General features: G+C 33.6%; 1 protein-coding gene across 1 annotated transcript; it reads right to left on the minus strand.

The window, feature by feature from the left end:
* Positions 1 to 4,238: 4,238 nt before the first annotated feature.
* On the minus strand, positions 4,239 to 24,871 carry Uhmk1 (U2AF homology motif kinase 1). Its single transcript, XM_027922486.2, has 8 exons — positions 24,597 to 24,871; positions 23,073 to 23,365; positions 22,025 to 22,216; positions 19,913 to 20,007; positions 13,448 to 13,524; positions 13,261 to 13,359; positions 11,561 to 11,649; positions 4,239 to 11,015 (listed from the first exon to the last, which is right to left on the minus strand). The coding sequence occupies exons 1-8, from the start codon at positions 24,862 to 24,864 to the stop codon at positions 10,869 to 10,871; spliced, it is 1,260 nt and encodes a 419-aa protein (XP_027778287.1). The 5' UTR covers positions 24,865 to 24,871; the 3' UTR covers positions 4,239 to 10,868.

Below are 24,871 nucleotides of genomic sequence, written 5' to 3' on the forward strand. Positions count from 1 at the left end.
TACATAAGGCATAAAGCAAGCAGATAAAAAATATAAGCTTAAGTTAAATAAGAGATAAAAAACATAAGCTATCTAGATGCTAAAATTTTTCTGGAGGAAAGTTAAAGATTTATTAGTTCCTTGGATGTAGAAATGATCTTTTAGTTGCTAAAAATGTAGTTCAGTGGTAAAGTGCTTGCCCAGCATGGGCGAGGCCCTGGGTTCAATTCACAGTACTGCCAAGAGGGGGGAAAAAAAGATTCTTTGGGTGCTATTGCTAAAAACAGAATTTTCCCTAAGTTAGAATTCTTAAGTACGATTAAGGACTATGAATATAATTAACCTAATAAAACTATAATGATAGCAATTAGTAAAGAGAAAACCTCCACATGCAAGTCATACCTAATATTTATTCCAGATGTGTAAAATTACTCATGCTCAGTGTTTTCCATTTTCTCTCAGGAAAAACCAACCACCAGAAGACAACTTAGATGACTCTATTGACTTTGCTAAAGAAATCAGGAGTGATTTCTCAATGTTTTAGCTACAAATAAGGACAAGGAATGCCTCAAGAGTCATAAATATTATGACACTTCCTTAAATCACAGTGGCCCTAGGAATTTGTCTGGGATGTTGTCCAAACATGTGTTAAGCATTATTTGTCATGGAATTTTCTGTAATAATGTTTTTAATTAAATGATCACTAGGACATTTGTCAATTATAACGGGTCTTTGGACCATAGTTGTTTCTTCTTTTTTCTCTTAAAGTCACACATTCCTGTAAATAATTTTTTAAGTTTAGGTCCTAAAATGAATGCCCCTAGCCAAAAGTGCATATCAAGTGACAGAAAAAAGATAGGAAGAAAATATACTGTTTTTTTCCAAATTTTCTTGAACATAGAAAAAATAGAATTAGTTGTTTTAAAAATGAACCTATCTTGGGTCTGTATGTTTAATTATACAGAATCTTTTGACTGGCTCCTGGGTAGAAGAAGAAAAAAAGTTATGAAGACATGAGATAATTGGGGAAAATGACCATATATTAAATATTTCTGATTCAATGTTAAATTCCGAGGGAATGATAAGGAATTGTGCTGAAATTCTCAGGGCACAGGTTCAGATCTGGAACTTTTAAATGGTTCATAAAAAATAATTAAATTTACTAACATGAAGTGGGAAAGAACAAGAGGGAAAACAACTGCACTAACATGTTGACAATGAGTAAAGGATATATTGGCATATAACTTCAACTTGCAGCATCCTTCAATCATCCTCTTCTTGAGGTCAGCAGTAGACACCTGACTTCTTTGGGAAAATATGCATATTCAGAACCTTATTTAACCATGGACTGTTTTCTTCTTTTTAATCCATGGAATATTTTCAACCTACCCCACTCCTCAAAACTTTTTTTTTTTAATATCAGGGATTGAACCCAGGGGCACTTAACCACTCAGTCACATTCCCAGCCCTTTTAATTTTTTTTTTTTTTTTTTTAATTTTTGAGACAGGGTCTCACTAAGTTGCTTAGGGCCTTGATAAATTGCTGAAGCTGGCTTTGAACTTGTGATCTTCCTGCCTCAGCCTTTCAAGCCACTGGAATTATAGGCATGCACCACTGTGCCTGGCCTCAAAGCTTCCCTTGATATCATACAGCATGATAATGTTTCAAGGATACAGTTTAGGGAGTGCTTGAGTAAACACTAAAGCACTTCTCTAATTTCAACTTGCTCAACTACTACTTAGATAAACTTTGTGCTTCATTCTAACTTTAAAGATGAGACTCTACATGCTTAATTCTTTCCTTCAGAAAATTTTATTCAAACATGTTTTAACGTACAGTAAATGTAGTTTTTTTCTTAAACAAAAATAAGCATACTGACATATTAGCCTCCCGAGAGGCTCTCTTCTGCCAAATGTACAAAAATGAGGCCCTTCAGATGTTGTTAGAGGAAACTAACAAATGTGTTTGCTACCTTAATAGTTCACTTTCAGCTAAAATTCAATTGTCCCTTTTGAGAGCTTCATCGTCAAAAAGGTTATTGCAAAATCTCAACTTCATTTTTCTCAGTATATACTGGTCCTTTTAAAGCTCTGTGGTCTTGAAAATGTAAATATTTTATAACAGTGATCTTTTGCTACTGGTCTGATGAATGTTTTTCTCACTGCTTTACAAATCAATTGAAAAGTCTTGTTCAGAGGTCCTTGTCATAGAGCCTGTGCCAGCTCTTCACAAGCTGGGAGATGTTTAATTTAGCTGGTACTTAAATATATAGCCTTCAATCATCCACTTTCCTTTCAATTGGTCTGAGCATTTTTATTTCTATGTAAACAGGCTGAAACACATATATAGACATTATAGATAATTTATAAGATATATATGTAGGTGACACTGTATACTGCATCAAAAAATAGGCTTTTGGAAATATTTTAGCAATTATGTGTTATAACTCTCATGTTCAGCTGTAATTTAACCATTTTTATTCAAAGTTGCAGAATAGCGGATAGAACTACAAGTTAAAACAGAACACCTCGTACTTTTTTGTTTTTGGTAGTAGGGATTGAACCCAGGGGTGCTTTACTATTAAGCTAAATCCCCAGTTCATTTATTTTTTATTTCCAGACAGTGTCTCATTAAATTGCCTAGGCTGGACGTGAACTTGGTGATTATCCCAGCCTCCCATATTGCTGGGATTATAGGCATGTGCCACCACACCTGGCTTAAATTAAAAATTTGCTTAGCAATTTCAACATACTCACGTTAAGGAATTCAGGGTCTTAGTTGTTCTGCTAATTCTATGTTAACATACGGAAATGAAAAATTCTCATTTCTTAAGATCATGAAAATTCTCTTCACAAGAATAATTTGCCATATTTTTAAAATCCAAAGAAAGCCTATTTTCCAACTTCCTTTGTAAAATACTCAATTACCAATATTATTCATGTATCAATAGTTTACATTTCATAACTGTTTCCTTTTGCTTAATAGTTAATTGAAACTACTGAACTATCATTCTTTCACATACTGGTGCCACCCACATCCAACTGGCTGCCCAATTCTATAAATTCATTTTCAACTCCACATATAGCTGGAGCAATTACTAGTTCAGGTATAATGACAGGAATACAGATCTAAATATGGGGCCCATTTGGGACTGGGGGAACAAAGGGAAGATAACTAGAGACTGTGACAATTAAAATGTAAACAGGATTTCATCACAGAAAAAGTGAGGGGGGCAGGGAATTAATGGCATTTTGATAAGAGGCTCAGACACAGAAAATGAATGAAATTTGCAGAAATAGGGATAGTTTAGAACAACTAAAATCTGAAGTATAAATAGGGAGAAACAAGATGAGGAAGGATTAGCAGGTGGGGCCAGTTTGTGTCTTAGATGCCAATTTAAGGGGATTAGGTTATTACTTTGAAGTAATGGGCAGAAGAGATAGGAAATAAAATGAAAAACTTTAAATAGAAGTGAGGAAACAATTTGTATTCTAACAAGCCTTCCCAGCTATTACACTATAGTGTGAAAATTGCTGATTTAAACATTTGTAATCAATAGACTTGAGTTCTGAAAACAGTCTCTTAAGGTGTCCCTCTTTACTTTTTCCCTTGAATTTCTTATCAGATCAGTCATCAACTTCCTGAAATAACATATCAGTCCCCCTCCTGAGCAGGCTAGTAAATGAATACTATCTCAAAGTTTTATGAAATGTTTAGCCTCAGTTCCCATATGTAAAAATGGAACATTAAACATAATATAAACTATGAAAAACTGTATCCCTCACCTAGTTGATATTCTATAACTGAAGGCTGTTTATTACTATTGGTTCTCACAACATAAAAATACAATAATTGTCAAAATCAGGTCACTTGATTAAAGCTATCCAACTTGATAGAGCCAAGATCAGAACACAAATCCCAATTGTGACTTCATTAGGCCAGGCTATTTCTACAATAGGAAGGACATTAAAAAAAAAAAAAAAAAAAAAAAATCCCTACATTTCAATATCATTCCAAAAATGAAAAAACCATTCTTCAGAGATAGTTTAAATTATAAAAATTTTTTCAATGATAGCTTTTTAGTAAAAATTAAATCACAACTACATTAAGCTCTTATCTGAATATGAAGTATATATATATATATATATATATATATATATATATATATATATACACATATATATACATATATATACCTTATATGTATATATTTATAATATTATATGTATATGTATACATAAGTACAAAATACTGGAAATGAAAAACCAATTATTTTATTTTTAAGCTTTATTTTATCACTCTTATAAACACACATCAGAAAGCATATCAACAGTGCATCTTATGGTAAGTCAGTTTACAACAAAACTGAACAAGGCAATTGTGTTTACAGAAAAAGTTTTCAGCAAAAAGTACGCAATACAGTCCATCAAAATGCAGTGTTTATACTTTTAGGTACATAGGAACGTGGAAAATAAAATTCTTTGCTACTCAGCAAGACTTTGGAAATCAGAAATTGAGGGATTTTTGAAAAGAATTTCTTGGTACTGACACACATCTACATTTATAGTCCCACTTATTTGTTAAAAACAAAACAAAACAAAAAACAACTCACAAACTATAAGACATTACAAAGATCAGAGACCATAGTGCCAAGAAATGCCAAGACCAATTTGCTACTGAAACAACTGGTAGAAATGTTATAGACAGCTATTCACTGTGCAAGGTGATATTCTTGCAGTTCTGAGGTGAAGGTGAACCTCAAGAAGAGGACACTCCTCATAACTGGCTTTAGTTTAAATGATCTTTCACATATTTTGTAATGACACCTACTCATCAAAAACACAGCAATTGCATAAGGGGAAATAGATTTTACTATTCACAACCAACCACTCCAGTGCTGACACAGGAGGCCATAGACTTAAAATTTATTGATTACAATGGGATTTCTAAGAGTGGTTGAAATATAGCAAAGATGGAGCCTTTGGGGGGTGGGTAGGGGAATCCCTTGTACCCCAGATTCCACACTGTCAAGGAATGTTATTTGAAATTTTTCAGAAAAAAAATTAAGAATGAAAAGAGTAAATCCTTCTGGACAAAATGTGACAGCTTTACTCTCTGTAAAATAAGTAATCTCCCAAGTGCAGATTAAGTTTTTAAAATTATAATAAATAAACACTATTTAAGTTCCATAAGGTGCTGTAACTTTGCAGCTAGTGCATTCTAATGCCACTCACTGAACCCAATATGCAAAGGGAAACAGAGAGATGGCTGATCCCCAGTTTCTGATCCTCGATGTGCATGAAAGGTTAGTGAACACCAAATTCAAAAAAGCTGGAATTCCAATATTTACTATTAAAAATCAGGATAAACTGAAAATGGATATTTAATCTGGTTTTATAAACTCTTAAAATAATTTTCTGGGAAAGTAACAACAAGGAATGTATAGGAAAGGCAATATTTCTACTCTACAGGTACCCAGTCTGGATTTTAAAAAATAAATGATTAGTATATATAAGATTATAAACACCAGTCAGGGAGTCATTTTCTTCCCCTCATCTATTTTTTTTAACCCTTAAATTTGGCAGTCTTCTGAAAATATATGCCAACAAAATAACTATAGATAATTTGAATAACTGAAGAAATTCTGAATTCATATATGCATGACTTGAGAATACCTCACTACATTTGTTTTTATATACTCACTGTCCTGATATCATGAATGCAATTAAAAGGGAAATAAATTAAAAGAGGAAGGCAATCTGGGAAAAAAGGCTGACTACAGATAATTCTCACTAATAGCTTACTATAGGAAGTAGCTCTGATTTTTATGTGAGGGCTTCCTAAAAAGAAACAAAAAGAACTAAAACAATTCTGGGTTGTTTTTTTTTTCCAGAATGTGACTTATTTTCATTATACAAAGTAGTATAACAAAATAAGTTCTCTTCTGCATCACAAAGATTAATAGTCATAATTAGAATGTTTCTCTTTGCCTTTAAATTAAAATATTATGAACTCAGTTCATAAAATATACATGGTCTTCAAAAAGTCATCAAGTTTTCTTCAGGTTACTGTGGCAGTTACCCAATTTAATGGGAAATAAAATAGGGGCAATCATTTGGTAAGTTTCCCACGAATTCCAGCATTTATGGTGCCACAAGCACAACTGCCAAGATTATGATAACTATCTGAAAAGCGCAAATAAAGCAAATTTAAAATAATAATTTTCATAAGCAGTACAAAGAATAATGAAAGTGCTAGCTATAAGAAAATAATAAGAACCTCATATTAGGAGAACAAAGTTTGCGTAAACTATATATCTTATATCCTGAAGATCACCTTAATGATCACCTATAAAATATAAAATTTCCTAAATGCTCTCGGCTCACAGATATTTCTTTTACAGCCCATTTCTCCTATAAAAAATCACAGCAAAAATATTTAAAATTGTTTACCTTCTTAAATATCCATAATATTTGTCAACTGTATATGTTGTGAATCTACTTACTGGTCATCACATAATTCAAAAATATTAACATTTGGGGAAAGTGGCTATGATAACATGATATATTCTGTGGTATCAGGTAGAAAAGAAGCTAACTTGAATCTTTAAAACTCTGGGTACTCTAAAAATCAAAATGTCCATGTTCCTCTATGATTAATATAAAATCTAAATATAACCATAGGCCTCAGATGAGCTCCCCTATAATGAATACTCAACATTTGTATATTCATTGAGAAGGCTACTAATGAATTCTAACTTGACAGACTACCATCTCAAAATAAAGGTGATTCAGTGAGCACCTTAAGAAATGGGAATTCATTTGAGCTAACTGTGACTAAAGACTGGTCTGATTGTGATCACACTTGAAATAGAGAGCTAGAGTAGTAAAATTTGAGGAAGGAACCTGCCATTAAAAAATGAAGCTAGATCCAGGGAAGAATTTTCTGCCAGATACCTGGCTTTTCCATCAGACATAATACTGGAATAAAATTAAATATGATAGTTTTACATATAACAGGAAAAAAAAAGATACCAAGGAAATTTTGGACTTTTTAACATTATGTAACTCAATCCAAAAGTTCTTTCCAGAAAAAGTTGGAGGTGCAATTAATCATCATCTGGGAAGTTTTCACCCAGATGAGTGTGTTAATATTTCCCAGGAAACAAAAGGCACTTGCTCAAATCCTTAACTATCTATACATCCTCCAGGCTAAAAGCCATGATGTGATTCCATCTGTACCCTAATCTGAATAAAACCACCCAGCATGTACCCTTGCATAAGAGTCTTGGTAAAACGTGGTTACTGAGAGTCTCCCTGGCTCCCTCACCCAGTAACTGTATTATTTTAATTATTATCAGTTACTGCAGAGATTTTCATTAATTATTTTTAAAAATGCCATGCTGCCAAACATAACTGATAGTAAAATTATGTTAAGATAAGCCTAATTTAAAAAGTCAGAAAACAAGCCTAAGAAAATGATGTTAGTCACCTGTATTTGATGAATTAACTCAAAAAGAGCCATGAAACATAATATGAGTAACTTGATGCCCTTACCAGGGGGATGGATAGTCCAGTGTACAAGACAGAATCAAGTATCAGGCCTGTGGTTTTTCTTCAACTTCCTCCACGTGGCAGCATTGCTGCTGGCAGGTTAGCATATCTCAACACTCTTTAGCAGCTGGAGTACCAAAAAGAAGGCCACACTTCTCTCAATTAAAACAAAAAAGAAGGATGAATAAAAGTATACTTAAGGTTTTTGTTCTAAAAGCAGCCATAGTTTTGGCTCAAGGTACAGCAGAAAAGGAATTTCTCTAAAGAGAGCTGCTATGTTGATGGCCATACAACAAGGAAGACATTCAGTAGTGATAAATGCAGATCTCTTATTGCAAAAGGACAAATTTTTTCAATTCCTTTAAAATGCAGCCAATACTTTTAGCTAGTGCTATCTCACTGAGGTGTCTTATTCTTCTTGTTCTTCTCTAAATACAGCATTATAGTTTGAATAGTGGCTAGTTAGTCACTTCTTCCAATATGCTTCTAAAGAACCCAAAATTTCCTATAAACAATTCATATGCCTTTTCTAGGGTGAAATGTACCATGGATATACCATGTTACAATAAAGAAAAAATTGGGAAGGTGAGTGGGAAAGAAGCACAGGTATTATTTTAGGGAAAGGAAAACTACCTGAGATAAAATTTGTCCCCAAGAGTAGGGGTTAAGTGACATGAAACCTCACCTCTTTACCCTGCTTCTCAGAAAGAAAATTTCTAGGTTTTCAATAACTTTGAAGAATTCCTGTGTATTTCATCCTTAAAGAATCAAGAAAATTGCATCTTTCATAATATTTTGTTTCCAGTTTAAGAAGATATTTAGATTAAACTTCTGATAATATCAGAGGGAGGGAGAATCTGCAAAGGTCATCTTTGGTAGAATGGGCTAAGAGCTATAAACGATAATTTAAGTTATGGTAGGTATCTTTTTTTTTCAATTTCGTGGCTTTCATATAAAATATTTAATTCAACGCATGGTTACTTAGACTCATCAATTATTTCTTCAGCTCCCTTAAAAATCTAGTTAGCATCTTCTGAAATAAAATTCTACAGTGTTAAACACTAATATATGTATGAATACATCTGCAATAAGATGATCAAAGAATGCTGTGAAGTACAGCATCAATGTTAGCAGCATACTGCATGACTAAGCTTAAAAGCCTATCTGCAGTTTATTTGTAAGGATTTTTCTTTCTCTCTTATTTTTTTTTTTTAGGGGTGGGGGAAAGAGGTACATGTGCTAGCCTAGAATACTTGCCCATAAAAAGAATTCATCTGTAGAATGTCTTTATTGGAATATGCATAAGGATCTACTGTTTCTAAGAAGCAGCTAGCCATATAAAGAATTATGCTTTTTGGAAAGCTTAGGTCATCACAATATTGGCTCTACCCTTCAATTCTGACTTGAAAACAAACCAACCAATCAATCAATCCTCAAAAGAGCCAAAATAAAAAAGGATAGTTATTCTTCCTAAGGGCACGTATCAGGGATGATAGTATAAGACCCTTTGGTAATTCATAAGTCAGCCTCCTTATACCAAATTTGGCTTCATAATAAATATTAAGGGAGAGCCCTGAATAATTTGGTAACAACTAAAATGTCAAATAGTGATTGTGTGAAGAGGCAAAATAATTCATGCCCTATAATGCAGATTCTAATTGGGCTCTCAATAATTTGCATGGCACAACAAGAAAAGCCTACATGAGGAGGCTTCCAACAGGGAAAGATATAAAAGACTTTTTCCTGAGGGAAAAAAAAATAATAAATAAAAATTTCATTTAGGTAAGAAAATAGAAAAAAATCCATAATCTGTACATAACTTGTCCTTTTTTTTTTTTTTTGTACAATCAGTGCTTTACAAAGGTTTCCTAATTTTTATACCTTTAAGGACAATCATAAAATGAGAAGAATTCATAATTATAAGTCTTAAAACCATGTAATCAACCTGTATCCATAAACTCATGCATATTGGCAACTTTTACTCATGAAAACATTTGATTGCTATAAATCCTTCTAAGATTTGAGTTTTTCTTTCTTCTAATTCCATTTGTCTTAAATCTTCACCTTTCTTTACTTCCTAAAGTCAAAAACCAGACCACTTGCGATGATGTTCCTCTAGCTTGTCTTCAATTAAGCACAGAGGTAGAGCATAGAGGAAAGGGAAGACAAGGGCGTGCTGGGAAAGTGAGAGATAAAAGGAAGTAAAAAAAAAAAAAGGATCCTTGATTATCTGCCCTCTTTGCCTTTTTGTCCACCCCCCCCCCCTTTTTTTTGGTGATCCACTTCAATTTTCCATCCTACTTGGTAGAATCACATTTTGAGAAATCTAACAGTTATCACAGGAGATTTAGTATAAAAAGATGAGCCAATCAAATGTTTAAAGAAGATTGAAGGATGGGATAATTAACATGTACCTAAACTTACTTTGTTCCAATAGAATGAATAGTTTCAATACAACTCTGGTCTAGAGACTCCAGTTTGTTCTCAGCCTCTCAGGAATGACTGTTTTGTCATTTACATTCTATCAGACAGACCAATTTTAAAACACATACATCTTAAATCTTACAAGTGTGAAACAGATAGGGAAGAGATGGGTATAGACTGTATTAGCTCACAAGACTCACACTATAAAGTACACTGACTCAAGTTTTCTCTAGTCTTTCACACCTGCACATTCACTCAAGCAAACATACTAGACATAAAAATTGTGCAAGATCAAGCATCAGCTTTCTATTTTAAAAGCCTTAATAATATTTAAAAAATGTAGATAGGCTCACTGCAGTTTCTTTAAAGGAATATTAAGTACTACAGTACTCCTTTAAAAAAATTCACAACTCAGTGTTAAGAACACAGTAGGTAACTGCGGCTTGACAATTACTTAACATTATCGATAGCATCCAGTGCCAGATATGGATATCAACAATAAGAACCACCTGATAACATAAAGGAATAATCTTTAAGTGATGTCACCAACCCTAACAAATTTAATAATACTCACTACAACATATTATTCACCTTTGCTTCATAGTCACATGAAATAACTAATATCTGTTTAGGTTACATACTTAAGAGCAGCACCTGCCCTACTGCACGATAAAAGGTTGCCCACATGGATGCTCTAAAACCCCTCAATGTATAGCTGAGAGGTCTTGTCCTACTCGGTGCCAAATGTTTTTATGCAACATTGCTTGGGCAATGACTGCACATTAGTAGGATAAATAAATATATGAAGTATTCCCTTAAAATGGTAAAGGAGTACTCCTGCATTCAGATGTGGAATACAATAATCCAAGAAATGGAAGAGGAGAAACAGGAAATAGTCTTTAGGTTACTGATTAAAGCAAGGTTTGATAAAGATATCCCCTCTTGTAGGCACTCAGCGGGTAGAATGTAGCCACAACGAATTTCCCATCAAACATCCTTCCAGTTAGTAATTTCTGAGCAGCTTTGGAATCACCAGCATTTGCATACTCAACAAAGACCTGAAAGAGGAGAGAAAAAACAAAGAAGCTTCATGTCCCTAATTGTTTTAGATCAGTGCTTTAATAACTTTAATGAATATGCTAGTCACACTCCACATAAATATGTTTTCAGGTCCCAAGAGATTATAATAGAGCTGAAATATTCATATTGCTCAGTTTTTTACTGTACTTTTTCTATGCTGAGATACAACACTGCTTACTGTTGTGTTACAACTGCCTATAGTATTCAGTATAGTAACATGCTGTACAGGTTTAAAGGACAGCAGCAACAGACAATACCACATAGCCTAGGTATTTCAAAGGCTATTATTATCTAGATTTGTGTAAATATACTATCAGTTCACAGAACCACAAAATAGCCTAACAAAAATTAAATGATAAATAAAAGCAAGCACACTATAGAACTTTTTTAAAAAGACAAGAAAGTAATAATTATTCATAAAGCAAAACTACTAATTTTTGTGTATGTTTTTCTATACAACACACTTAATGAAAAATTTCAATAAGCTCTGAATAATTCTGAAATTATAAATACATTCACTTACTTGCCCTCTGCCAGGATTTTCCTTTGGAACAAGCAGAGACACTACTGGTCCATATTTTTGACATTCCTCTTTTACATCTTCTACAACATCTGGTATTAAAACACAAAACAGCAACCACTTTCATGTATTAATAATCATTCATCATTTGAGAATTTAAAATCAAAGAATTCAGGAATACAAATCTAAATAATGAAATCACTTTCCCTATCTTCAAAAATAAAGCTTAAGTACATAGTTTAATGCGTTTAATACTTTTCCTTCCATATTTTAACTTTAAAGTTTTGAATAGTTGAAACACTCAATAATAAATCAAAATTTTTAAAAATAAGTATTTAATTTTCCTCCCACATTCCCAATTGCCATTTCATGCCCCTCTTGAAGGCAACAAACATTATCAGTTTCTTCTGTATCCTGCCATAAATATCATCAGCTTATATAAGTAAATTTGATTTTATATGCTTAAAGTAAGAATTTAAATCTTGTATTTTCTTTATTAAATAATATATCTATCAGAGTTTTCTATATCATTACATAAAATCTTCTCATTTGTTTTTTGATTGAGTAGTACTTTACTCTATGAATCTTCAATCAATTACCTGATATTTTTCCTATTCATGAATAATCAAACTGTTTCTAAACTTTTTGATACTATAAACAATACTGCAACAGATAAATTTATACATATCTCACTTCATCTGAGTCTTTCTCAGTTGATATTCTAGAAATGGAATTGCTGGTCCAAACTGACATAAATTAGTAATTGCTATATTATCAACCTGCCTTTCATAAAGATTTACCAGTATAAACTTTCTCCAGCAATATATGAGAATATCTTGTTTTCTTACACCCTTACCAACAAGAGTATCAATCAAATGTTTTTATCACTGATAATGTCCTGGGTAACAAAGACACTACAGTTGGTTTTAATTAGCATTTCCTTCCTTTCTAAGATAAATATTGAGGGCCTACAATGTGTTCTTTCATGTAGGTTATGTTCCAGTGTTACTATCTCTTGGATAAAATCCAAATTCTCAAACACAGCAATCAAGTCTGTTAGATATCTATACTTCAGCTACCATTTCAGTTTTAACTAACTGCTTTTCCCTCAAATATCTCAAGATACAGTCATGCCAACTTGCTGTTCTCTGAATATGCCACACTTTCTGTTTATCTCTTTATGTTACTTCTTCAACCCCCCAACTTTTAGCCAAGCAACTCTAACTGAGCTCAGATTTGACATCTACAGACAAACCCTCACCAATCACTCAGACTGGGTTAAACACTTCTCCTCTCCTCCCGTACATTACCCTACCCTCAGATTATCACAACTACTCCCTTACTATATTAAAAACAGTAATCCCACAATGACACATAGTAAATAGTAAATAGGTCTTGAGTGAATGAATTGCTAAAAGCAAAAAAGAAAACTAAAAAGAAGAAATGAAGCATGGAGAAGGGCCAGAAAAGACAGACCAGAGAGAGAGAGTTGCTGGAGAAACTAACCTTCTTAATTAACTTAGTAAAGATCTAAAAGAGCCAAAAGGACCTTATTCAAAAGGAGTATTTTAAAGATCATATAGTTCAATATTCTCATTAAACTTTCCTGTAAGTTAGGAAAAATAAGAGAATCTTTTGAATATATGTCTACTCCAGACTTAATTAAGAGAGACACATTAAAATATAACTTAGCAAGCACTGACCTTCATATTCTTCTTCATTCTCAAGATAATCATCATCCAGCACATTGAGCAATCTTAGGACTGGAGTAGGAAGCATCACCAAATCTTCAATATGAGGGGCTGTTAAAGTTCATTAAAATATGGTTAAATGTAAATCCTCCCCCCACAAATAAATTGATGGAAAAAAATAAAGACATATACAGCTTACCAAAAGGAATGCTGAAGAATGGACTGCACAATGCCATTTCAGCAGGAATCCTTCTGCTTGGATCATCATGAAGCATGCTAAGACATAAAAATCAGTGTCTTTACAATAACTGTCAAATCTTCTGAAAAGTGTAACAATTTTAAAAAAAAGTTCATCACAGCACTAATTATATTAGCATGGTTTATTGAATCATTCACCTATAAAATGTTATTATGAGTAAATGGTACAATAAATCATAACACACATCTATAATATAACATACTATGATTAAATAATGATTTTGATTAATAAATGAAACATGAGAAAGTGATCCACATTCTATAACACTAAGTGACAAAAAGTTAGACAAAGATTCAGGGTAACACAATAAAAAAAGAAGATAGTGGCAGGGTAATTATGAATCTTGTCAAATTCCCCTGATAATAAAACAACTTGAGCAAAACCAAAAACCCATCTCCAACAAAATATAGGGATAAAAGATCAACAGCAAGAAGACTTGTACCATATCAGCATCTATGTGTAAGAAAGCAGAGGAAAGCAACTGTTCATCTGATGAACTAGAAAAAAGAATAACCCAAAATGGCCAACAGAGACTCACTGGGTAACACAGCAGGGTAATTTGATAAAAACAGCTAAAACTACCAGGGGCTATATTTTTTAATATGAGGTGAAGATAAGAGAGCCTCTGTAAAATTTGAAGGAGTGGAATAATCCAGACACTAATACCTCTTAAAACAAACTAGCAAAATCCCACAATGAGAAGAAATCAGAATAGAATCCATTCTGAGCAAGACAAGAGACCAGAAAACAGCAAAGGGTGGGGGAGGGGCAGGAGATCTCAGCAAAAGACTTTAACATTGCATTATTAAAAAAAAGAAGCTTTATATAATTAGAAAAGTTGTACCTACTATACCTTCTACAAGTTTAGGAAAATAAGCTTCACATAAAAATGTGTAACAATAAAAGAATTATAACAAATTTATTATATAAAAAAGAATTACAAAATAATACTTCTCAGACAGTGCTCATATGCTGGAAAGATATGAATATAATATGAAAGAACACTATAATCTACCATTTAAAAATAAGCTGGCATTTTAAATAATATATGATTAAAAGAGTAATAAAAATCAAAATTAGTCTCAAAACTTAGGTAAGAAAAATCAGGAAATAATTAGAAATTTTAAAAAGATTTAATAAAATAAGATTATTGTAGAGAAACTGCAAAAAAGAGAAAATGCAGAAATATGAACACTTTTAAAAATCAAAAAGAAATAATAGAAGAGAGAAAAAAAGATTCAAAGAGTGGTCATAATACTGAATATAGAGGAAGAAAATCCAACATTCATATGAGTGCCTGGGAAGAGAAAAATTACATAGAACAAAATACTAAAAACTGTATAATTTAAAAACAGTTTTCTAAGATATGAATTGCATCTCAGTTTCCTGAAACTACTGAAACAATCAAATTAAGATATATTCTGGTAAAATTAATAGACTTTTTACGGGGGAAAAAAAAGATGAAATGAGAAAGTATGAAAGATCCTAACTTCATTATTATATTCTAATTCTGGCATTCTTTTTGTCCTTAAGAACCAGAATCTTGATGTAGAAGAAAGAAGATACAAATATAAAATAGAAGGAAAGTAAAAACCTCTATTCATGAATTTGAATTAGAAATATCAGCATGAACTCCATTAACTTAAAAGGTATAAAGGCAATGACTACCCCAGCAGTAAGGGGTATTCCTAATACCCAGAGCGTAGTTTTAAAATACTAAAAGAAACCAGGCTTCTTGGAAAAATGACTAAGTCCAGGTCTGGGGCAAAAAAATGTATAAAATAATGAGAACATCTTTTAATATTACACAAAAAAAGAAACTATCAAAAATAATGTCTGCCAAAACCAATATGTGGAGATTTCCCATTCATAAAGGATGAGATAGTTTCAGCTTTGAACAGGATAAAAACTGCAATGGATTGTAGCACATCAAATATATTTAAGTCCATTAAATATATTTAAGTTTATAATGATCTTAGATTTTTCTCTCCCATTTATTAATTCTTGATTTTATTTCTTGTGCTTTAGGAATCCTTTAAGGAAGTCAGGGCCTAATCCCACGTTATGAAGATTTGGGTCTACCTTTTCTTCTATTAGGCAAAGGGTTTCTGGTCTAATTCCTAGGTCCTTGATCCACTTTGAGTTTTGTGCATGGTGAGAGACAGGAGTTTAGTTTCATTTTGCTGCATATGGGTTTCCAGTTCTCCCAGCACCATTTGTTGAAGAGGCTATCTCTTCTCCCATGTATGTTTTTGGCTCTTTTGTCTAGTATGAGATAACTGTATTTATGTGGGATTGATTCTGTGTCTTCTCTTCTGTATCATTGGTCTACATGTCTATTTTTGTGCCAATACCATGTTGTTTTTGTTATATAGCTTTGTAGTACAGAACAATCAATGAGGTAAAGAGAGAGCCTACATTTTGGGAGCAAATTTTTGCCACACACACGTTAGATAGAGCACTAATTTCCAGGATATATAAAGAACTCAAAAACCTTAACACCAGAAAAAAAAAAAAAACCACAACCAAAATACTCAATCAATAAATGGGCTAAGGAGCTGTATATCATAAAGATATACAACTGATCAACAAATATATGAAAAAATGTTCAACATCTCTAGTATTTAGAGAAATACAAATCAAAACTACTCTAAGATTTCATCTCATGCCAGTCAGAACGGCAGTTATCAGGAATACAGACAACAGTAAGTGTTGGCAACGTTGTGGGGGAAAAGGCACACTCATATACTGCTGGTGGGACTGCAAATTGGTGCAACCACTCTGGAAAGCAGTATGGATATTCCTTAGAAAACCTGGAATGGAACTACCATTTGACCCAGCTATCCCACTCTTCAGTGTATACCCAAAGGACTTAATCAGAATACTATTAATGCAGCCACATCAATGTTTACAGCAGCTCAATTCACAATAGATAAACTGTGGAAGCAACCTAGATGCCCTTCAATAGATAAATGAATAAAGAAATCGTGGTATATATACACAATGGAATATTACTCAGCATTAAAAGATAATAAAATTATGGCATTTGCAGGTAAATGGATGGAGTTGGAGGTTATCATCCTAAGCAAAGTAAGCCAATCCCAAAAAAACAAAGGCAGAATGTTCTCTCTGATAAGTGAATGCTGATTCATAATGGTGAGGAGCAAGGTATGGTAAAATGAAGGAACTTTGGGCAAAGGGGATGGAAGGGATGGGAGTGGGTATGGAGGACAGGAAAAGTGGTGGAATGAGATGGACATTATTACTTTAGGTACAGGTATGACTGCACATATGGTGCAACGCTACATTGTATACAATCAGAGACATGAAAAGTTGTGCTGCAATTATGTACAATGAATCCAAATGCATTCTGCTGTCATACCTACCTAATTAAAATAAATTAACTAGTTAAGAAAAAAAGAATCTTTTTTTCCCAAGTGCTAGGGATTGAACCCAGGTGCTCTTTACCACTGAGCTACATTGCCAGCCCGTTTTATTTTGACCTTGGGTCTGAGTTGCCCAGGCTGGCCTCAAACTTGCAATCCTCCTGCCTCAGTCTACCAAGCAATTGGGATTAAGAGTCTGTATCACCTTGCCCTGCAATATTTTGAATTTTTTTAATTGATTTTTTAAAAAAAAAAAGTGACAGCAGAAGGCATTACAATTCTTATTACATATATACAGCACAATTTTTCATCTCTCTGGTTGTATATAAAGTATGTTGACACCAATTCGTATCTTCATACATGTACTTTGGATAATGATGTCTATCAAATTCTACCATCCTTGCTAATCCCCTGCTCCCTACCTAATAGTTGGAATTTTTTTAAAAAAGAATAATCTCTTTTGGAGGCTGACAGGAACCAATTCATTATATTGAAAACTAGTAAAGAGAATCAAGTTTTTAACTTTGTTTTTGGTTAACCAAATGAAGAACAAATGGCATATTAAGAGCATCAACATCTCTAATGGATGTAAGCATCAAGAACCAACAATTGCTATCTCAAGATAAACATATTATGTGCCAACTTATGATAGAACACAATACTATCTACAGTCTTGAAAAAATTAATCAAACCCTCTAGATATATCTACCAACTTATAAGAATAAACAGATATATGGGGCCAGGGGTACAACTCAGTGGTAGAGCACTTGCCTAGCACGCACAATGCCCTGGTGGTCCAACCTCAACAGCACATGTATATGCATGTACACGTACATACACACACACACACACACACACACAAAACCAAGAATTATGTGAAATTATAATCATACAAAAATCAGTAAGATTTGGGTTATGAAAAACTATACAGAGCCAACAACCCAGGTTGTATAATAGATAAGTTAAAAGGGTCGGGGGGAAGCAGACATGTATACCCATGTTTACAGCTGCACAATTCACAAGAGCCAAATTACTGAGATCCAGCCTAGCTGACCCTCAATAGATGAATGGATTAAAAAAATGTGATATATATATATATATATATATATATACACACAATGGAGTTTTACTCAGCCATTTAAAAAAGATGACATTATCTCATTTGCAGGAAAATGGATGGAACTAGAGACCTTTATTTTGAGCAAAAAATAAACCATACACAGAACGTCAAGGATCATATGTTTTCTTCCATATGCAGATATTAGTGATAAAAAAGGAAAAGAAAGGTGGGGACAAGTCTCATAAAAATCAAAGGGAGATCAATCAGTAGAGGAAAGGACAGACCAAAGGGTGAAAGGAGGGGAGTGAGGAAGTGCCAGGGCGGGATATTGACCAAATTATATTGTGTGCATGTACAAATATATAACAACAAATCCCATCGTTATGTGCAACTATAATGCACCAAATAAAAAATGTGGGGGAAAAAGGGAAAGAGATGGAAAGGTACCCTTTGGATTAAGAGACTTAAAATAATTGTTTTTTTTTAGACGAGCAAAACTAAACATCTTACGGATGTACACTTGGGTAATAAAACTATAATGTAATCAAGGAAATGATTACCACAAATGTAGCATAGTGGTTACTATTAGGGGAGGAATAGAGTCTTGAAATAGGGACTAGATATATAGAGAAGTGCAGGGGTAGCTGGCAAAGTTTTATTTATTGATCTGAATAGTGATTACAATGTTCCCACATATACATGTTGTCACACTAGCATTTTAGTATCCGTTTTATACTACATTAAAAAAAAGGTTCAAACAAGCTGCATGGACACAAAATTCAATATGCAGAAAACATAAGGAAATTCACCAAAATGCTACCATTAGAAGTTTGGGTTATATTTTTGTTTTCCTTATCAAAATTTTTGGTAATTTCCACATTCAGTATTATTAGTATTATTAAAAGGGCAGGAGGTAAGTTATTACTTAAAAAAGTATTCAAAACTAGAACTTAAATCATATGACTTACTGGCCAAAATCAATTACATAATTTTACACTGCTATCTCTTCAATGGAAAATGCAATTTGTAATTGCAATGGAAAATGCAATATCAATCAGTTTCTAAACAGCTATTTAAGACTAATTTTTAAAAAATATACATATAAATATGTATAAAATTAGACAGATCTAAATAAATTATGTGAATTATAACAATGTCAATTTACTGGTTTTGATTCTGTGTTACAGTAATATAGGATGTTATTGGGAGGAACTGGATAAAGTTTGGACTCTAAGACTTTTCCAACTGTCTATTGAATCTTTATTAATTAAAAATAATTTTTTTAAAAAACACCTAATTTGAATGCATATAGGGCCAAATTCCAAAGAAACTCTAAGATTCTTACTTAACCAAGAGATTCACCCTTTTCTGGCATACTTGTTTATTCATTTCAAGCCCACCAAGGGGGCTCAAAACACCAAAGCCCACTATTTGATATTTCTTATTTTCAAAACACCTACTGTATTTGGAGCTATTCAAATATTGGAAATGCTCTTTCTCTCTCTGTTCCCAGAGAGTTCTGGTAGTAATTACAAAACATAATTAAACCTACCTTATTCAAGAGTTTTTTCCTGAAGTCCAAAAGCACACTCAGCCTTCAGTTATTAAATATCCTCTTTTAAAAAATATATTTTCCATCAAGTATGAAAAGTACACAAGAGGTCAAAAGTACATGCCCCAGCATCTACCTTCTGGTGAATAAATAACTAAGGAAGAACTTAACATATGGGACCCACCATGAACAAAAGAACATTCCTTTGAAACCAAATTTTATAAAAGTACTTAAATACTTTAGGTTCTCATAAGAAGCTAGCCTACATAGAATATCTTAAGTTCTTATTTCTAAGGGAGTAAAACCTTTACAAGATCAAGAAAATCACAAATAATAAATCCATTCAGGAAAAAAAGGCTTCACATTGTAAATGTACACAAAGTAAATTTATAGCGCAGACAATGTACCTTTTGATAAGGTCTCTTAGGTGATAGGCTGGAATTGCGGCATTCACCACTGCTTTACTGGCAAATATGTGATCAATAATAGCAGAACTATTTGCCTGAAAAAAGGAAGAAACATCTTCCTTAGGTTATTAAATTCAGTTTGTATTTATTGACTACTAGGCATATAACACTGTTTAGTGAATAACATGCAACAGAAAACATTCTGAGAGCTTATAATCTTAATGGAGAAGACTATATATATAATCATAACTTTCTAGAGACAAGGAACTTTCTTTTTCCCATTCTCAGCACCTAACTATATGTGGCACTCAATGAACCTCTAGATGAATGAATAAAACTGAAGAACCAAATAAAATGTAGTTTAAAGTGAGAAAATGAGTGTGTAATAGGTGAATCAGTGTGTCTAGTGACTGAGTCTTCAACTGATTTTCAGACAGAAAAACTATCACTCAGAAAATGAGAGTGTTACTATTTGTCACATTATTCATACCTTAAATCTTCATGGAATATAAAATTTTTTCTTGAGTACTATGCTAACTCAGCATGTAAAACTGTATGAGTAAAAAGACCTAATACCATCATTATCACCAAAAATTACTGAATGCCTATCATAGGCCATTAAATATGCTAAAAACTGAGTTAGCATTTCTTTTTAAACCTTGATACTCACAGGAGATATGTTATTACTATCCTAAATTTACAAAAAGTTAACTATGGTTTAACAAATCCAAATAAATAACTTAGTAAGAGGTGAAAGCAAGATATGAACCCCAATAGTTTTACTTCAGAGTCCACCTAGCAATTCTGTCTCTGTAAAAGTGGTAAAACAAAATAATGATGTTTTAACTTGATAGGCTTATATTTGGGATTCCATTAGTACATATCATGCCTCCAAACTTCACACAAATTTTACTATAATCCAGTTCTGTTGAGCTCTGGGTCAAGCAGATACAATCCAAGGGTTCAAAGATAGTCAAAGCTAATTCAAGTAATAGATCTACACTTGAATTAGCACTAGAGGAATAATACTCAGCCTCTGGACTAAATAGTCTCCTGAACTGTTTGGGATAAAAAAAAATACTGATTTTACTCCCATGGCAGCATTTTTTGGCCAAAAATAAGCATTGAGGTATGTCTGCTAGGCTCTTAAGTACTCCTTGGGAGGGAGGAAATTAATGAAAATAAAACTCTCTATATTATAATAGCCATAAACTATGTATTAGATGCTCAAAAAAATAATTGTTGCTTAATATTAAAACACTTATTATCCAATACTGTCCTTTAATATCAAAGCTAATAATTTGAAAGCATTATATTATTTATCAAACCTCTAAGTGAACGAATACTAATGTCATCAAAACACTGAAGTCCCAAAATATGTTTGAAAACATGCTGTAGTTATTTCTTCTTATACACATACAAAAAGTTCATTCAAAGATCAGAAGTTTAGAACTTAGAACCCATGTTCTCACAGAAACAATGAAATAAATAGTGGTCATTACACCATATTCACCCATGGTATATAAATAAATTACAACATAATGTGGAACTGTGGAAAATACTCTAACTTTTGAGTAGGAGGAACAAAATTTGGGAGCCAAGTCTAAAACACTTAGCTATATAATCTGGAGCAAGCTTTCCTATCTGTGCCTCTAGTTTTCATTTCCAAAACAAAAATAACCAGTATTCACTCTATCCTTAAAGAATTGTTGGTAGAACTGAATGAGATTGTGCATTAAAATACTTTTTAAAACTACAAAGTTTAAAGCATTATGTAAAGATTCATTTAACTTACAGCTTATGGTTCTATTAGTAATACTTCAGAACCTAATATAACAAAAAAAATCACTTTTGCTTACTTGGGAAAACGCATTAATTCAAACATTTTATCAAACACTACTACATGCCAGGATCCAGCTAGTAACAGTGAAAATGTAATGCTCATTAGTCTGTGGATAGCCATGGGAGTGATTAGTGGCATTGAAGGTACTATCAGTAGGACAAAAGAGTATGGATGAGAGGATGCAAATGGATTCCTCAATTAGAATTATCATAAATTCAATACACTTAAATTAATTAAGAACTCCAAAACAAAACACTAGTACAGTTTACCTTCCATTCCTGAGATCTAACTGTATGTTTCAGTTTCATTCCTGAGAACATTTCCAGTAAAATAATTCCTAGGCTCCACAGATCAACAGCTGAGGTACATTCTGTATCACTCTGCAGGCCAGCCTGGGCCAAGCAATTTTGCAGTTCTGCTTCAGGAGCCCGATACCCGTCTGTCTGAATATACTTTACATCCTAAAGAAAATGAATACAAATTACAACTAATAAAAAGCTGCTCACCATCATTACAACATTAAAGCCCTATCTTTACAATGTATTTAGTTCTCTAAACATGGAGTAAAACACTGCCAAATCGAATGCCAAAATTTTTAGTCTTTGGTTACTACAATACTTTGGTTCATTAACAGGGAAGTTCTCACAGGCAAGATCTACACTTTCCACACTGCTACTCATAAAGAAGTTGTCTTTAAATAGTTTACCTAGTAAGTACTGCTGATAAATAAGAATACTCTGCAAAGAGCTGATAAACTAAGAATGAAGGCTGTGCCAAACCTATCACATGCATTCTGCCATGAAGTAGAGCACCAACACTGAAGACACCAGGAATAGTAAGTCAGCAATTAACCAAATGCTCACAAAATTAAAAAAAAAAAAGGTATTCTATGTAGGTTAAGTCTTTATATTAATTCCCAAGGTCTCTTGTACCTCACTAGTTCTCCCTACCAGACACAAACATATGTTCTTTTTTTGCATGGTGGCACTGAAATTCTTTTTTTTTTTTTTAAGAGAGAGAGAATTTTTTTTAATATTTATTTTTTAGTTTTCAGTGGACACAACATCTTTATTTTTATGTGGTGCTGAGGATCGAACCCAGTGCCCCACAAATGCCAGGCGAGCACATTACCACTTGAGCCACATCCCCAGCCCATGGCACTGAAATTCTTTTGCTTTGTTTCAACTCTAGGCATTTCAGTATTTTAGACAGAAATGCCTCTTCAGTCCTTACTAAACTACCCTTGTTATTTAAAAATATTTGGTTTAGACCACAGATTTTTAAACTGTAAGGAAAAAAAAAAAAGATATTTCTTACCTGATTGCCTTCTTTGAAGCTAAGTCCAAAGTCGATGAGTTTAAAACATTCATTCTCTCCACTCCACAATATGTTACGTGGCTTGAGGTCTGCATGGACATAACCCTCATGATGAAGAAAAGCAAGGGCCTCCAGAACATCTCTGGCACAATGCTGTATCATCCACATGGAACAACCCTGGTGACTGGAATATAAAAGTAATTCCGAAACACTGACATCCAGGAGTTCAAGCAACAGACAGCGCGATGGCACATTTGGAGAGAAGTGGATTGTAAAGACTCCATATAAAGTCACTAGAAAAAGAAATGAATTATAATAATTTAAAAATCAAACTCAGAGTAAATTACTAAAAGCAGATGATTCTGCAATACAAATCTAGGATAATCTAGATGAGGACAACTTTGATGAGCAAGCAAGCTTCCATTATTTTTCCCATGAATAAGAACTTTGGACATAATAATCTTCAACAGCTGATTTCACTGTATATTCAGTGGTGGGTAAATACATACTTAGGGTGCCAGGCAAAAATTATTGAAAGTAAAAGTTCCAATTGTAGAAACTCTCTTCAAAACAAATTGAAGATTGCTTCTTGACCCAAAACAGCACTCTATACTCTAAATATTGAAAGAGATTAATTCTTTCTAGATGACATTTAAACCTAATCTTGCAGAGATTCAACAAGTCTTGAGGCCTGCAAAAATTTTCCTTCAACACCAAGGTTATTGTGAAACATTAAATTGCAAGCTAAAAAAAAAAAAAAAATTTTTTTTAAAAAATTCAGCACTAACATTAGGAAATTCATCCCTAATATGGTATTATAAAACAGGTCACTTTAAATTAATTAAATTTAAAACTTTAAATATTTGCCAGGAAGTAAGGCTTTCCTTTATTAACCAAAGCTATATTCAATTGTAAGTTCTCTGTTGGTGTAACGACAATGAAGATTGTTTTCACAAATCAATCCTCAGTGATCATTATAGAGCTTACATTCTGAATATCTGAGTCATGAAACAGTCTTACTAAAGAAAGATGTTCTTAAATTTCCCACTTCCATAAAGACTCCTATGTAATACTGAGTCATTTCTTCCAAATCCACCCTATCTATATATGTTGATCTCTATGTGTTGTTGGCATTGATGTCAATACCCTAGAATAGTTCCCATTTTCTACTGGCATGCAAAGATTCAAAAATTTACACACAAGACGTGACAATCTGGCAAAGGTATACTCCCTTTTACTAAAGAAGATACTTCTCTATGCTAATGAGTGCAGCAATCTTCGATGAGACCAAAGGATTTACTGAGCATCTACTATGTGACACTGTACAAAGCAGACCACCACTCCACTGGACTGCAGACAGTAAAAATGTGAAAGAAGCATGGGAAAAGGGCGGGCATCAGAAGATCTAGAGAAGGCCGGACCCGCTTCTCCGGCCTACAGGAAGAAAGACGGGAAGCCAGGCTGAGAAAGTAAATGCTTGGACTGGGACCCGAGCAAAGAGAGAAGGGAGACAGTGACAATTACCGATGTTCCTGTGACCCTGCAACTGCTCCAGCGCCGCCCTCTCTTTGCGGAAACCATACTCCGCTGCTGAGGCCGCAGCCCCGGTAGTTCCTGGAGGCAAGAACTGCTTGAGCGCTCCGGGGGGAGAGCCGGGGGTGCCGCAGCAGCGCACCCGATACACCGAGGCCGAGGAGCCGCTGCCTAGGCGGCTCTGTACCTGCCACAGCCGCCCGAAGGCCTCCAGAAACCGCGGAGGTTCGGCGCCCCACGCACAGCCGGATCCCGCCATGGTTACG

This window comes from Marmota flaviventris, chromosome 10, assembly GCF_047511675.1.
Source record: "Marmota flaviventris isolate mMarFla1 chromosome 10, mMarFla1.hap1, whole genome shotgun sequence".
Lineage (NCBI taxonomy): Eukaryota > Metazoa > Chordata > Mammalia > Rodentia > Sciuridae > Marmota > Marmota flaviventris.

Excerpts from the sequence above, each read along its gene's own strand:
- Uhmk1 (XM_027922486.2), bottom strand. The coding sequence starts at position 24,864 with ATGGCGGGATCCGGCTGTGCGTGGGGCGCCGAACCTCCGCGGTTTCTG. Across the intron at positions 22,217-23,072 it reads GCTTCAAAGAAGGCAATCAG|GATGTAAAGTATATTCAGAC; the intron begins GTAAGAAATATC and ends CATTTTCTTTAG. Across the intron at positions 20,008-22,024 it reads TTAGATCTCAGGAATGGAAG|GCAAATAGTTCTGCTATTAT; the intron begins GTAAACTGTACT and ends TCCTTTTTTCAG.